This window comes from Salvelinus alpinus, chromosome 1 (assembly GCF_045679555.1).
Source record: "Salvelinus alpinus chromosome 1, SLU_Salpinus.1, whole genome shotgun sequence".
Classification (NCBI taxonomy): Eukaryota; Metazoa; Chordata; class Actinopteri; order Salmoniformes; family Salmonidae; genus Salvelinus; species Salvelinus alpinus.
In genome coordinates this window covers 105,578,694-105,593,597 of record NC_092086.1, presented here as the reverse complement: position 1 = coordinate 105,593,597, position 14,904 = coordinate 105,578,694, and the positions used below count along the sequence as shown (strand labels likewise).

The following is a 14,904-nucleotide window of genomic DNA, read 5'->3' as shown; positions in this document are numbered from 1 at the left end:
CCCGCTGGATTTGACCCCCTAGGACTCACCCTTCGCAGGTTCCAGCCTACGCGGGCTTACCTTCCGGGACTCACCCTATATTTATAGTAATCACAGATATTAACCCACTGGGGTTTACTATTGACTTTATAGTACTAGCAGGAACCAACCTACTAGGGATTTACCCCCTAGGACTTACCCTACAGGTACCAGCCTGTATGAGTTTAACTTCCGGGCCTTACCAGTTATAATAAAGCTATGACCGGTCGTTACACAATGGGCCTATACAATTAAACTTAGGCTCTCCAGGTCCGTATCCCATAATTAGTTCAGCCAACGATTCTCATCTCCCCAAGATGTCAAAATGAGTGTACAGATATAGGAACTAGCCTACCTTGTTTGTTGCCAGCTCTGCTCCTGTCACGTTCTGACCTTTATTTCCTTTGTTTTGTCTTTATTTAGTATGGTCAGGGCGTGAGTTGGGGTGGGCAGTCTATGTTTGTATTTCTATGTTTTCCTATTTCTGTGTTTGGCCTGATATGGTTCTCAATCAGAGGCAGGTGCTTTGTGTTGTCTCTGATTGGGAACCATATTTAGGTAGCCTGTTTTGTGTTGGGTTTTGTGGGTGGTTGTCTTCAGTCTTCGTGTGTCTGCACCAGATAGAACTGTTTCATTTTCGTTTATGTTCACCTTTATTATTTTGTATTTCTTAGTGTTCAGTCTATGTTTGATAATAAACGTGATGGACACTTACCACGCTGCGCATTGGTCCTCTGATCCTTCTAACCTCTCCTCCTCAGACGAGGAGGAAGACGACAGCCGTTACAGCTCCACTGATCTGGCCTCTTTGGTTTGACTACAAATCGTGGTGAATCCTGCCGACGCCACCATCTGTTAGGTTCTTATTTTGCAGAGTAAATAACTCACGGACACTAGAGAAGTTTTAACCAAGTTTAATTCTTCCCAAAGGTTCTGTACAGCTGTAATTCAGACAACCCAACATTTCTCCCATCACAGATATACAGTGGGGCAAAAAAGTATTTAGTCAGCCACCAATTGTGCAAGTTCTCCCACTTAAAAAGATGAACCTCCAAAGATTTTCTATGGGGTTGAGATCTGGAGACTGGCTAGGCCACTCCAGGACCTTGAAATGCTTCTTACGAAGCCACTCCTTCGTTGCCCGGGCGGTGTGTTTGGGATCATTGTCATGCTGAAAGACCCAGCCACGTTTCATCTTCAATGCCCTTGCTGATGGAAGGAGGTTTTCACTCAAAATCTCACGATACATGGCCCCATTCATTCTGTCCTTTACACGGATCAGTCGTCCTGGTCCCTTTGCAGAAAAACAGCCCCAAAGCATGATGTTTCCACCCCCATGTTTTACAGTAGGTATGGTGTTCTTTGGATGCAACTCAGCATTCTTTGTCCTCCAAACAAGACGAGTTGAGTTTTTACCAAAAAGTTCTATTTTGGTTTCATCTGACCATATGACATTCTCCCAATCTTCTTCTGGATCATCCAAATGCTCTCTAGCAAACTTCAGACGGGCCTGGACATGTACTGGCTTAAGCAGGGGGACACATCTGGCACTGCAGGATTTGAGTCCCTGGCGGCGTTGTGTGTTACTGATGGTAGGCTTTGTTACTTTGGTCCCAGCTCTCTGCAGGTCATTCACTAGGTCCCCCCGTGTGGTTCTGGGATTTTTGCTCACCGTTCTTGTGATCATTTTGACCCCACGGGGTGAGATCTTGCGTGGAGCCCCAGATCGAGGGAGATTATCAGTGGTCTTGTATGTCTTCCATTTCCTAATAATTGCTCCCACAGTTGATTTCTTCAAACCAAGCTGCTTACCTATTGCAGATTCAGTCTTCCCAGCCTGGTGCAGGTCTACAATTTTGTTTCTGGTGTCCTTTGACAGCTCTTTGGTCTTGGCCATAGTGGAGTTTGGAGTGTGATTGTTTGAGGTTGTGGACAGGTGTCTTTTATACTGATAACAAGTTCAAACAGGTGCCATTAATACAAGTAACGAGTGGAGGACAGAGGAGCCTCTTAAAGAAGAAGTTACAGGTCTGTGAGAGCCAGAAATCTTGCTTGTTTGTAGGTGACCAAATACTTATTTTCCACCATAACTTGCAAATAAATTCATAAAAAATCCTACAATGTGATTTTCTGGATTTTTTTTCTTCTCATTTTGTCTGTCATAGTTGAAGTGTACCTATGATGAAAATTACAGGCCTCTCTCATCTTTTTAAGTGGGAGAACTTGCACAATCTGGTGGCTGACTAAATACTTTTTTGCCCCACTGTATATATATCCCACTTAAGACACTCATTCTCTCCAATCCTTACATCTTATGGTTCCATCAGGAAGAGGGTAGTAAACCTATATTACTCCCTTCAGTGGATCTGACCTCAACCCCTCATTCGCCTAGTCCACAGATGTCCATCTGCCTCCCCTATAGCAATCCTTTGATCTCCTCCCGTCCACCCAGCACATTCCACAGCCACTCTGTCTTTCTACAGATCTCACTCTTTAAATATACTATGCGTCTGATCTATCATGTCTTTAATATCTCAATGTTCAAAATGTCGAATCGAACAGAGGGTACTATGGTGTTGTTGACCAGCTGGTGATACAATAGGACAGGTGAGAGAAGATCATTGCATGCAAATACATCTTGGCTGCCTGTGTAGAGAGAGTTACATTTCAGAGAATATATCTGATTCTGTGGACATATTTTTTATGTGTTTTTTAAAAGTTTAAAGTATAGGATAATGCCCAGATATTTAAACTCTGTCTGTTTAGATTTTTTTGTCTGTGGATGAGTGTCCGGGTAAGCCTGTTCGTTTAGTTTTGTGGAGAAGTGCATGCTTTTTTAAATCAAAGCACTTGAGATGTTGAAGTTGGATAGCTTGGAGAGGATGTTGTGGTTAACAGTGTCAAAGGATTTTCTGAGGTGGAGGAGAACTGCACCTACAACACCCCGTTTGTCCAGCTTGGCCTTGATCATCTTTAGGAGATCGCAACATATGTTGTTTTCTGTAGAGTCTGTAGAGTGACCTAAACTGCATGGGGTGAAGGGGAAAACTACCCACATTCAAGTGGACTGTTAGCTGTTCCATGACCACTTTCTCTGCAACCTTGGAGATGACAGGGAGGATACTGATTGGTCTGTAGTTGCTCATGTCATATTGGTCTGGTGATTTATATATTGGTGTTACAGTAGATGATTTCGATGCCTTAAGAAGGCATCCTTTCAGTTAGATGTGATGAAAAAATGACTGAATAAGAATAGACATTATCTCTGGTATACAGCATGTGACTATGTGATTATCAATGATATGCAACTGAGATTGGATGGTATAACATTTAAGTGTAATTATTGTCCACATCAATACACTACAGCATGGACCGGCCAATGATAGTCATACAGGACATAGAAGGCAGATTCCAAGTTTAAATACAGAAAGATAATTACTGGAACGGACATTCCCTTTGTCCATTCTAGTCATCCTATTTATATGGCTCTTACATCCATTAGGAGGAATGTAACACAGGGAAGATAAAAAGGGAACTCACGGTGAAATGTAAGTTTGTTTTCGAGCAGATGATTAGCTAATAGTTGACTTCCTCCTGTTCCAATTAAACTCCAGCCCACCCAATGAGTCATCACATACAGGAGATAGCTCTGAGTAGGCCTGTCAGCAAAAGGGTATTCTGATTGTTCTGACATATGAAAATTAACATTTCAATCTATTGATTTCCAGGGACAACTTCACTGGCAGCATATGGGGTTAGTCAAGTTTAATTATGGTGCTTATCTAGAGACTTTTTATTTAACCTTTAACTAGGTACGTCAGTTAAGAACAAATTCTTATTTACAATGACAGCCTACCCCGGCCAAACCCAGAAGATGCTGGGCCAATTGCGCCCTATGGGACTCCCAATCACGGCCGGATGTGATACAGCCTAGATTCGAACCAGAGTCTGTAGTGACACCTCTTGCACTGAGATGCAGTGCCTTAGAACACTGCACCACTCGGGAGACCAACTACACCAACCAGCACCAGTTGATATTTCTTGGTTTGTTTTTTTAAATGATAGATGCAGTGCTACATGAAAGTGTAAAATGGGTGGGTGACAAACTTTTTTCATTTGGTATGTCTTCATCAGAGTAATCTACAGTGGTGTTACTTCTTCCTCCACACCCCATTATAATTACACTGATAAGAAAAACAAGTGTAACAGAAGAGAGTTTTTAGGACAAATTGCAAACAAAAACCCAACAGCTTTGTACAAAAAGCCATGCATGCAACATTTCAAATAAGGCATGGACTGAACTTTAAACCCTCTTTTGTTATTGTCAAAGTCTAATTTCTTAATTGCTTGTAAAATGTTTTATATATCAGATTATACTCATTTTAGGTCAGACATTTCTGACTCAGACTTGAGCCTCAGACGAGTTGGTGGCCCGTGAGAGCTGTGACTGTCCCATGGAGTACACAGAGGAACGGAGAGTCACATCCTCGCTGAAGACCTTCTCAAATATTTTACTTAGAGAAACCCTGGCCCTCTCCTTGAAGTCCTGACCCATGAACACATACAGGACAGGGTTGAGACAGCTGTTGACGTAAGCCAGAGAGATGGCCAGGGGGTCTAGAGCCCTGGCCATGTCCTGGGAGGCTTCCTCGCCATACTCGATCATCAGTCCAATGACGTGATAAGGCAGCCAACACACAAAGAACGTTGTCACCACAACCAAAATTATCTGGAAGGCCCTCTGGGATTTAAAGCGGCCGCTGCTCACCCTCCTACCGATCAGCAGGTAGCAGACAGCGATGACCAGTAGGGGGATGAGGAAGCCGAGTATAAGCCTGGTGACGTGGGTGGCTTTGATAGCCGACTGGTTGCCCTCAGTTTTGTCTTGTAGGTGGTTATAGATGCACAGTGTTATGTTCATATCATCACGGACTTCTATTTCTCTGTAGATCATAGAGGGGAGGCTGAGGAGCAGGGCCAGGACCCAGGCCAGACCACAGAGCAGCCAGGCCAGGGTGATGCTCCGGTGGTTCTGGGCCCAGACAGGCAGGATGACCAGAGCAAAGCGGTCCAGGCTGATTAGAACCAGTGTGAAAACACTGGCGAACATGTTGAGGACGACCATGGATGGAAGAATCTTACACATAGCATCTCCATAAGGCCAGTGAGGGTTCAGTATGATGTCAGCTATGGAGAAGGGTATGGAGACACAGCAGAGGAGGTCTGCTACAGCCAGGTTTACAAACCAGACAGTGTTGACTGTCCTCTTCATCTTCACTCCAGCTATCCAGATGACAAAGGCATTGCCTGGGATACCGAGGACACAGGCAATGCTGCAAAGAACTATGGACACCACTAATATGGATCGATGCCCTTGTTCTGACACAAAGGTTTCATATAACGGGTCATAATACAAGTCAAACTCCCCATGATCTTCTGTGACATAATGCTTTGAGAAATCCATGTTGTCCCTATGGAGAAATTGACACAGAATGTCACTCATATTCTGACTTAATCATTAAAACACAATCTATGTTCTAATTTAATGTTTCATGGCATTGAGGATTGTCATTGACGTCAAATAACAATTCATGATTGATGGAAACTGTCTATATGGCATGTGTAACTACATCCTGGTATCAGAGCATTTCGTATTTTTCAGTAAGTAAATCTGTACAATCCATTTAGTATGCTATGTTACGAATAGTATGTTTAAATTTATGGATGTCCATCAACCATTTTATATGTTCCAACTACAATTTGCATTATATGTTACGAATTTGTAAAACATGTTACAAATTTGCAATAGTATGATATGTTACGAATTCTAGCTAGGTGGCTAACTTTAGCTAGCTCGCTAACGTTAGCTAGGTGTCAGGGTTAAGGTTAAGTTTAGGACTTAGGTTAAAGGTTTAATGTTAGGCTAAAGGGAAGGACTAGCTAAAACAGTTTTAACTTAACACATTTTTCGCCCGCTTTGAGGATAAAAACAGTGCCACCGACGTGGCCCTCTCCCAAGGACATAGGGCTCTCGTTCTCTGTGGCCGACGTGAGTAAGACATTTAAGCGTGTTAACACCTCGCAAGGCTACCGGCCTAGACGGCATCCCTAGCAGTATCCTCAGAGCATGCACAGACCAGCTGGCTAGAGTGTTTACAGACATATTCAATCTCTCCCTATCCCAGTCTGTTGTCCCCACTTACTTCAAGATGTCCAACATTGTTCCTGTACGCAAGAAAGCAAAGGTAACTGAACTAAATGACTATCGCCCCATAGCACTCACATCTGTCATCATGAAGTGCTTTGAAAGGCTAGCTAAGGATCATATCACATCACCTCTACCTTACCTGATACCCTAGAAGACCAACTTCAATTTTCTTACCGCCCCAATAGATCCACAGATACAGTCGCCATTACACTCCACACTGCCCTATCCCATCTGGACAAGAGGAACACCTACGTAATAATGGCATTCATTGACTATAGCTCAGCCTTCAACACCATAGTACGCTCCAAACTCATCATTAAGCTTGGGGCCATGGGTCTGAACCCCGTCCTGTGCAACTGGGTCCTGGACTTCCTGACAGGCCGCCCCCTCAGGTGGTGAAGGTAGGAAACAACACCTCCACTTCCCCGATCCTTAACATAGGGACCCTACAAGGGTGTCTGCTCAGCCCCCTCGTGTACAGCCACACAAGCCCACACAGAATGGGAGCGCCGAGTGCTCAAGCGCGTAAAAATCATCTGTCCTGGTTACAACACTCACTAGAGTTCCAAACTGCTTCAGGAAGCAAATTCAGCATAAGAACTGTTCGTTGGGAGCTTCATGAAAGCCAAAGATCACCATGCGTAATGCCAGGTGTCGGATGAAGTGGTGTAAAGCTCACTACCATTGAACTGTGGAGCAGTGGAAATGCGTTCTCTGGAGTGATGAATCGCGCTTCACCATATGGCAGTCCGACAGACAAATTTGGCTTAGGCAGATGCCAGGAGAATGCTACCCTGCCCCAATGCATAGTGCCAACTGTAAAGTTGGGTGGTGAAGTAATAACGGTCGGGGGCTGTTTTTCATGGTTCAGGCTAGCCCCTTAGTTCCAGTGAAGGGAAATCTTAATGCTACAGCATACAATGCCATTCTAGATGATTCTGGGCTTCCAACTTCATGGCAACAGTTTGGGCAAGGCCCTTTCCTGTTACAGCATTCCCCAGAGCACAAAGCAAGGTCCATACAGAAATGGTTTGTTGAGATCGGTGTGGAAGAACTTGACTGGCCTGCACAGAGCCCTGACCTCAACCACATCGAACACCTTTGGGACTAATTGGAACGCTGACTGCAAGCCAGGCCTAATCACCCCAACATCAGTGCACAACCTCACTAATGCTGATGGCTGAATGGAAGCAAGTCCCTGCAGCAACGTTCCAACATCTAGTGAATAGCCTTCCCAGAAGAGCGGAGGCTGTTATAGCAGCAAAAGGGTGGACCAACTCCAAATTAATGCCCATGATTTTGGAATGAGATGTTCGACGAGCATGAGTTCACTTACTTTTGGACATGTAGCAGTGATTCATATGTTAATGATGTAAAGAATAGTTGCTGGTCTGTGGTGTGTGAATGTGGAGCATCCAGAAGCTGCACTTGACACATGAAATTGCTTATTCCAGTTGCTAATAAGCATGCACCCATTAAGAAAATGACTAAAAACTAGTAAATCCCCTTGGATTGATGAGGAATTGAACAATTGTATGGTTGAGAGGGATGAGGTAAAAGTTATGGCAAATAAATCTGGCAGCCCAACTGATCGGCAAACGTACCGCAAATTAAGAAATCATGTGACAAAACTAAAATAAACTATACTATGAAACAAAAGGTCAATTATATAAAGAATGATAGTAAAAATGTTGGGGGCACCTTAAATTAAATTTTGGGAAAAAAAGCCAACTCGGCTCCATCATTCATTGAATCAGATGGCTCATTGATCAAAGTCGACTGATATCGCCAACTACTTTAATTACTTTTTCATTGGCAAGATAAGCAAACTTAGGGATGACATGCCAGCAACAAACGCTGACACTACACATCCAAGTATATCGGACCAAACCAAGAATTGTACTTTTGAATTCCGTAAAGTCAGTGTGGAAGAGGTGAAAAAATTGCTGTCTATCAACAATGACAAGTCACCGGGGTCTGACAATCTGGATGGAAAATTACTGAGGATAACAGCAGATGATATTGCCACTCCTATTTGCCACATCTTCAATTCAGGCCTGGAGGGAAGCTAAAGTCATTCCGCTACCCAAGAGTAGTAAAACCCCCTTTACTAGCTCAATTAGCCGACCAATCAGCCTGTTACCAACCCTTAGTAAACTTCTGGAAAAAAATTGGTGTTTGACCAGATATAATGCTATTTCACAGTAAACAGACTTTCAGCACGCTTATAGGGAAGGACACTCAACAAGCACAGCACCTACACAAATGACTGATGATTGGCTGAGAGAAATTATAAAATGATTGCGGGGGCTGTCTTGTTACGACTTCAGTGCAGCTTTTGACATTATCGATTATAGTCTGCTGCTGGAAAAGGTATGTGTTATGGCTTTACACCCCCTGCTATAATGGGGATAAAGAGATACTTGTCTAACAAAACACAGAGGGTTCTTTAATGGAAGCCTCTCAAACATAATCCAGGTAGAATCAGGATTTCCCCAGTTTAGCTGTTTTTTTTATTTTTACTGACGACACGCCACTGACTGAGTAAAGCCGGAGTGTATGTATGCAGATGACTCAACACTATACACATCAGCTACTACAGCAACTGAATGACTGCAACACTTAACAAAGAGCTGCAGTTAGTTTCACAGTTTGTGGCAAGGAATAAGTTAGCTCTAAGTATTTCTAAAACTAAAAGCATTGTATTTGGGACAAAACATTCACTAAACCTCAACTAAATCTTGTAATAAATCATGTGGAAATTGAGCAAGTTGAGATGACTAAACTGCTTGGAGTAACCCTAGATTGTAAACTGTCATGGTCAAAACATATTGATACAGTAGTAGCTAAGATGGGGAGAAGTCTGGTGCCACAAAAAAAGGACTTAGGAAAATTGCAATTGGCTAAGAACAAGGCAGCACGGCTGGCCATTGGATGTACACAGAGCTAATATTAATAATATGCATGTCAATATCATCTGGCTCAAAGTGGAGGAGGTATTGACATGTTGAATGAACCGAGCTGTCTGTCTAAACTACTGGCACACAGCTCGGACACCCATGCATACCCCACAAGACATGCCACAAGAGGTCTCTTCACAGTCCCCAAGTCCAGAACAGACTATGGGAGGCGCACAATACTACATGGAACTCTATTCCACATCAAGTAACTGATGCAAGCAGTAAAATTAGATTTAAAAAACCACCTTATAGAAAAGCAGGGACTGTGAAGCAACACAAACATAGGCACAGACATTACCAAACACACACGATAACATGTACTACACACACACACATAGATTTAGTACTATGTAGATATGTGGTAGTGGTGGAGTAGGGGCATGAGGGCACACAGTGTGTTGTGAAATCCGTGAATGTATTGTAATGTTTTAAACATTTTATAAACTGCCTTAATTTTGCAGGACCCAAGGATTTACGTACAGAATAATACGAAATGCTCTGAGACTAGGCTGGTGACTAAATGGGGATACATAATAAATACAAATGTAGTGTAGCCAGTAGTTGAAAAGTTGTTAATTAACTAAGATGATAAAGCTGTTCGTGTTATACGCCCGCCCATCCACCCTACTTTTGCTTTTGCCTTAAGTAACCATCTGTCTTATGCAACCATACCATATCATACTAAATGGAGTGTCTCGGATTTACGTACAGAATAATACGAAATGTTCTGAAACTAGGCTGGTGACTACAATACAGTCAGAACGTTGTTTGTTAGTTTGCATAATTAGGAACTGAAGGGTAAATTCCTCCTCACAACACCACAAAACTGCTGGAAAAGGCCTTTACAATTTACTGCTAAACTATTGTCTATCACAGTATCTTCCATCCACAAGTAAATAACTTAAACAGGTGCTACACAAAAGTTAACCTACAATTCTACTGAAAATACGAATCAATCTTACCCCATTATTGAGCTTTCCTTTCTAAATGGTTTCAGTGTTAACCACAAGAGAGAACTGAGGCAAACCCACAGGAAACTACATCAGCAGCTGTTGATACCATCTATCTAACAACATCCGAAATATACAGTAGGCAAATCCTTACTAAAGCAATTTCCCCCACTTCTAACCAGATACATCTCTTGCACATTATTGGAATAAACTCTGCTGTCATCAAATGAAAGCTGAAACGATGGCTAGGCGTAGACTTACAGAGCTACAGTACATCCAAAGCATTTGACACGGTTGATCATTAAATATTACTTTCTAAATTGCATTAAGGTTCATGATTACACATATAATTGGTTATATAGTCATGTTTATGATAGAGAGCAATTTGTTTATGCAAACGGCTGTGCATCTACCAGGGCCAAGATATCCTGTGGAGTGCCACAGGGTTTGATAATTGGAACTTTGTTATTCCTAATCTATATCAAGGTCCGTGCTGCTGTGTGTTCCATACTTCCCAATCTCTTTGTGATGATACCAATTTGATTTTATTACACAAGAATTTTGATGCACTAATAATGAAGCCAAATGTTCTGAATGGTTCCAGAGAAACAAATTATTTTTAAAATGTAAAAAGAATATAATCTAACTTTATTGTATTCACAAGTAAGAATAAGAAATATTGTAAAAAATATATAAAAAGTGCCAGAATCTTAAATCGGTGGGAATGAAATGAAACAAGTCACATCCACTTGATTCCTCTCAGTTCTAATTAATGAAAAGCTATCCTGGAAAGACCATATTTAATTTGTCTGTAGCAAAGTGAAGAAATCTGTTGGTATCATCAGAAATATTACTGGTTTGGTTAATCAAGCTTGCTTACTCTATACTATAGTTTAATTTAGCCATATCTCTATTACTGTAATATTGTCTGGGCCGGTACATACCTACCTACACAAATTACTCATCATACAAAATACATTTGCAAAACAAGCCACCTCTAATTGCCCGGTTCCGTCTGCACCTTTGTTTAAGAAACTCAATATCTTGTCTATTTATGACATTAATGTATGCCAAATATGCATTTTTCATCTACAAATACTCACTACTTCCCAGGTGCATCCTGTTTCCATTGATCATCCTTGAGATGTCTCTACAACTTGACTGGAGTGCACCTGTGGTAAATTCAGTTGATTGGACATGATTTAGAAAAGGCACACACCTGTCTATATAAGGTCCCACAGTTGACAGTGCATGTCAGAGCAAAAACCAAGCCATGAGGTCGAAGGAATTGTCCGCAGAGCTCCGAGACAGGATTGTGTTGAGGCACAGATATGGGGAAGGGTACCAAAAAATGTCTGCAAAATTGAAGGTCCCTAAGAACACAGTGGCCTCCATCATTCTTAAATTGAAGAGGTTTGGAACCACCAAGACACTTCTTAAAACTGGCGGCCCAACCAAACTAAGCAATCGAGGTAGAAGGGCTTTGGTCAGGGAGGTGAGCTCCAGAGTTCCTCTGTGGAGATGGGAGAACCTTCCAGAAGGACAACCATCTCTGTAGCACTCCACCAATCAGGCCTTTCTGGTAGAGTGGCCAAACGGAAGCCACTCCTCAGTAAAAGGCACATGACAGCCCGCTTGGAGTTTTCCACTCAGACCAGAAACAAGGTTCTCTGATCTAATGAAACCAAGATTGAACTCCTTGGCCTGAATGCCAAGCGTCACATCTGGAGGAAACCTGGCACCATCACTACGGTGAAGCATGGTGGTGGCAGCATCATGCTGTGGGGATGTTTTTCAGCGGCAGGGACTGGGAGACTAGTCAGGATCGAGGCAAAGATGAACGGAGCAAAGTACAGAGAGATCCTTGATGAAAACCTGCTCCAGAGCGCTCAGGACTTCTAACTGGGGGCGAAGGTTCACCTTCCAACAGGACAACGACCCTAAGCACACAACCAAAACATCACAGGAGTGCCTTCGGGAGAAGTCTCTGAATGTCCTTGAGTGGCACTGCCAGAGCCCGGACTTGAACCTGATCAAACATCTCTGGAGAGACCTGAAAATAGTTGTGCAGCGACGTTCCCCATCCAACCTGAACGAGCTTGAGCGGATCTGCAGAGAAGAATGGGAGAAACTCCACAAATACAGGTGTGCCAAGCTTGTAGTGTCATGCCAAAGAAGACTCGAGGCTGTAATCACTGCCAAAGATGCTTCAACAAAGTACTGAGTAAAGGGTCTGAATACTTAGGGAAAAGTTGTACGTTTTTGCATTGTCATTTAGGGGTATTGTGTGTTCATTGATGAGGGGAAAAATGTAAACATTTAGAATAAGGCTGTAAACTAACTTCCGGCGCCGACCGAGATGGCCGCCTCGCTTCGCGTTCCTTGGAAAATATGCAGTATTTTGTTTTTTTATGTGTTATTCCTTACATTGGTACCCCAGGTAATCTTAGGTTTCATTACATACAGTCGGGAGGAACTACTGAATATAAGATTAACGTCAACTCACCATCGTTCCAACCAGGAATATGACTTTCCCGAAACGGATCCAGTGTTTTGCCTTCCACCCAATACAATGGATCTGATCCCAGCCGGCGACCCTATGCGACGCCGTAAAAGGGGCAAACGTAGCGGTCTCCTGGTCAGGCTTCGGAGACGGGCACATCGCGCTCCACTCCCTAGCATACTACTCGCCAATGTCCAGTCTCTTGACAATAAGGTTGATGAAATCCGAGCACGGGTAACATTCCAGAGAGACATCAGGGATTGTAACGTTCTCTGCTTCACGGAAACATGGCTAACTCAAGAGACGCTAACGGAGTCGGTGCAGCCAGCTGGTTTCTTCACGCATCGCGCCGACAGAAACATACATCTTTCTGGTAAGAAGAGGGGCGGGGGTGTATGCCTTATGATTAACGAGACGTGGTGTGATCATAACAACATACAGGAACTCAAGTCATTCTGTTCACCTGATCTAGAACTCCTCACAATCAAATGTCGACCGCATTATCTACCAAGGGAATTCTCTTCGATTATAATCACAGCCGTATATATTCCCCCCCAAGCAGACACATCGATGGCCCTGAACGAACTTTATCTGACTCTTTGTAAACTGGAAACCACACACTCTGAGGCTGCATTCATCGTAGCGGGGGATTTTAACAAGGCTAATCTAAAAACAAAACTCCCTAAATTCTATCAGCATATCGATTGTGCTACCAGGGCTGGTAAAACCTTGGATCATTGTTATACTAACTTCCGCGACGCATATAAGGCCCTCCCCCGCCCTCCTTTCGGAAAAGCTGACCACGACTCCATTTTGTTGCTTCCAGCCTACAAACAGAAACTAAAACAACAAGCTCCCGCGCTCAGGTCTGTTCAACGCTGGTCGCACCAATCTGATTCCACGCTTCAAGACTGCTTCGATCACGCGGATTGGAATATGTTCCGCATTGCGTCCAACAACAACATTGACGAATATGCTGATTCGGTGAGCGAGTTCATTAGAAAGTGCATTGACGATGTCGTACCCACAGCAACGATTAAAACATTCCCAAACCAGAAACCGTGGATTGACGGCAGCATTCGCGTGAAACTGAAAGCGCGAACCACTGCTTTTAACCAGGGCAAGGTGACCGGAAACATGACCGAATACAAACAGTGTAGCTATTCTCTCCGCAAGGCAATCAAACAAGCTAAGTCCCAGCAGAGACAAAATAGAGTCGCAATTCAACAGCTCAGACACAAGAGGTATGTGGCAGGGTCTACAGTCAATCACGGATTACAAAAAGAAAACCAGCCCCGTCGCGGACCAGGATGTCTTGCTCCCAGACAGGCTAAATAACTTTTTTGCTCGCTTTGAGGACAATACAGTGCCACTGACACGGCCCGCTACCAAAACCTGCAGGCTCTCCTTCACTGCAGCCGAGGTGAGTAAAACATTTAAACGTGTTAACCCTCGCAAGGCTGCAGGCCCAGACGGCATTCCCAGCCGCGTCCTCAGAGCATGCGCAGACCAGCTGGCTGATGTGTTTACGGACATATTCAATCAATCCTTATCCCAGTCTGCTGTTCCCACATGCTTCAAGAGGGCCACCATTGTTCCTGTTCCCAAGAAAGCTAAGGTAACTGAGCTAAACGACTACCGCCCCGTAGCACTCACTTCCGTCATCATGAAGTGCTTTGAGAGACTAGTCAAGGACCATATCACCTCCACCCTACCGGACACCCTAGACCCACTCCAATTTGCTTACCGACCCAATAGGTCCACAGACGACGCAATCGCAACCACACTGCACACTGCCCTAACCCATCTGGACAAGAGGAATACCTATGTGAGAATGCTGTTCATCGACTACAGCTCAGCATTTAACACCATAGTACCCTCCAAACTCGTCATCAAGCTCGAGACCCTGGGTCTCGACCCCGCCCTGTGCAACTGGGTCCTGGACTTCCTGACGGGCCGCCCCCAGGTGGTGAGGGTAGGTAACAACATCTCCACCCCGCTGATCCTCAACACTGGGGCCCCACAAGGGTGCGTTCTGAGCCCTCTCCTGTACTCCCTGATCACCCACGACTGCGTGGCCATGCACGCCTCCAACTCAATCATCAAGTTTGCGGATGACACTACAGTGGTAGGCTTGATTACCAACAACGACGAGACGGCCTACAGGGAGGAGGTGAGGGCCCTCGGAGTGTGGTGTCAGGAAAATAACCTCACACTCAACGTCAACAAAACAAAGGAGATGATTGTGGACTTCAGGAAACAGCA

The 14,904-nt window shown here is 43.8% G+C and overlaps 1 protein-coding gene across 1 annotated transcript; it reads right to left on the bottom strand.

Annotated features, from left to right (window-relative positions):
- Window positions 1-916: 916 nt before the first annotated feature.
- LOC139537664 (C3a anaphylatoxin chemotactic receptor) lies at window positions 917-14,000 on the bottom strand. Its single transcript, XM_071339244.1, has 2 exons — window positions 10,149-14,000; window positions 917-5,489 (listed from the first exon to the last, which is right to left on the bottom strand). Exons 1-2 carry the CDS (start codon window positions 10,151-10,153, stop codon window positions 4,421-4,423), a joined length of 1,074 nt encoding a protein of 357 aa, XP_071195345.1. The 5' UTR covers window positions 10,154-14,000; the 3' UTR covers window positions 917-4,420.
- Between the last annotated feature and the right edge of the window lie 904 nt (window positions 14,001-14,904).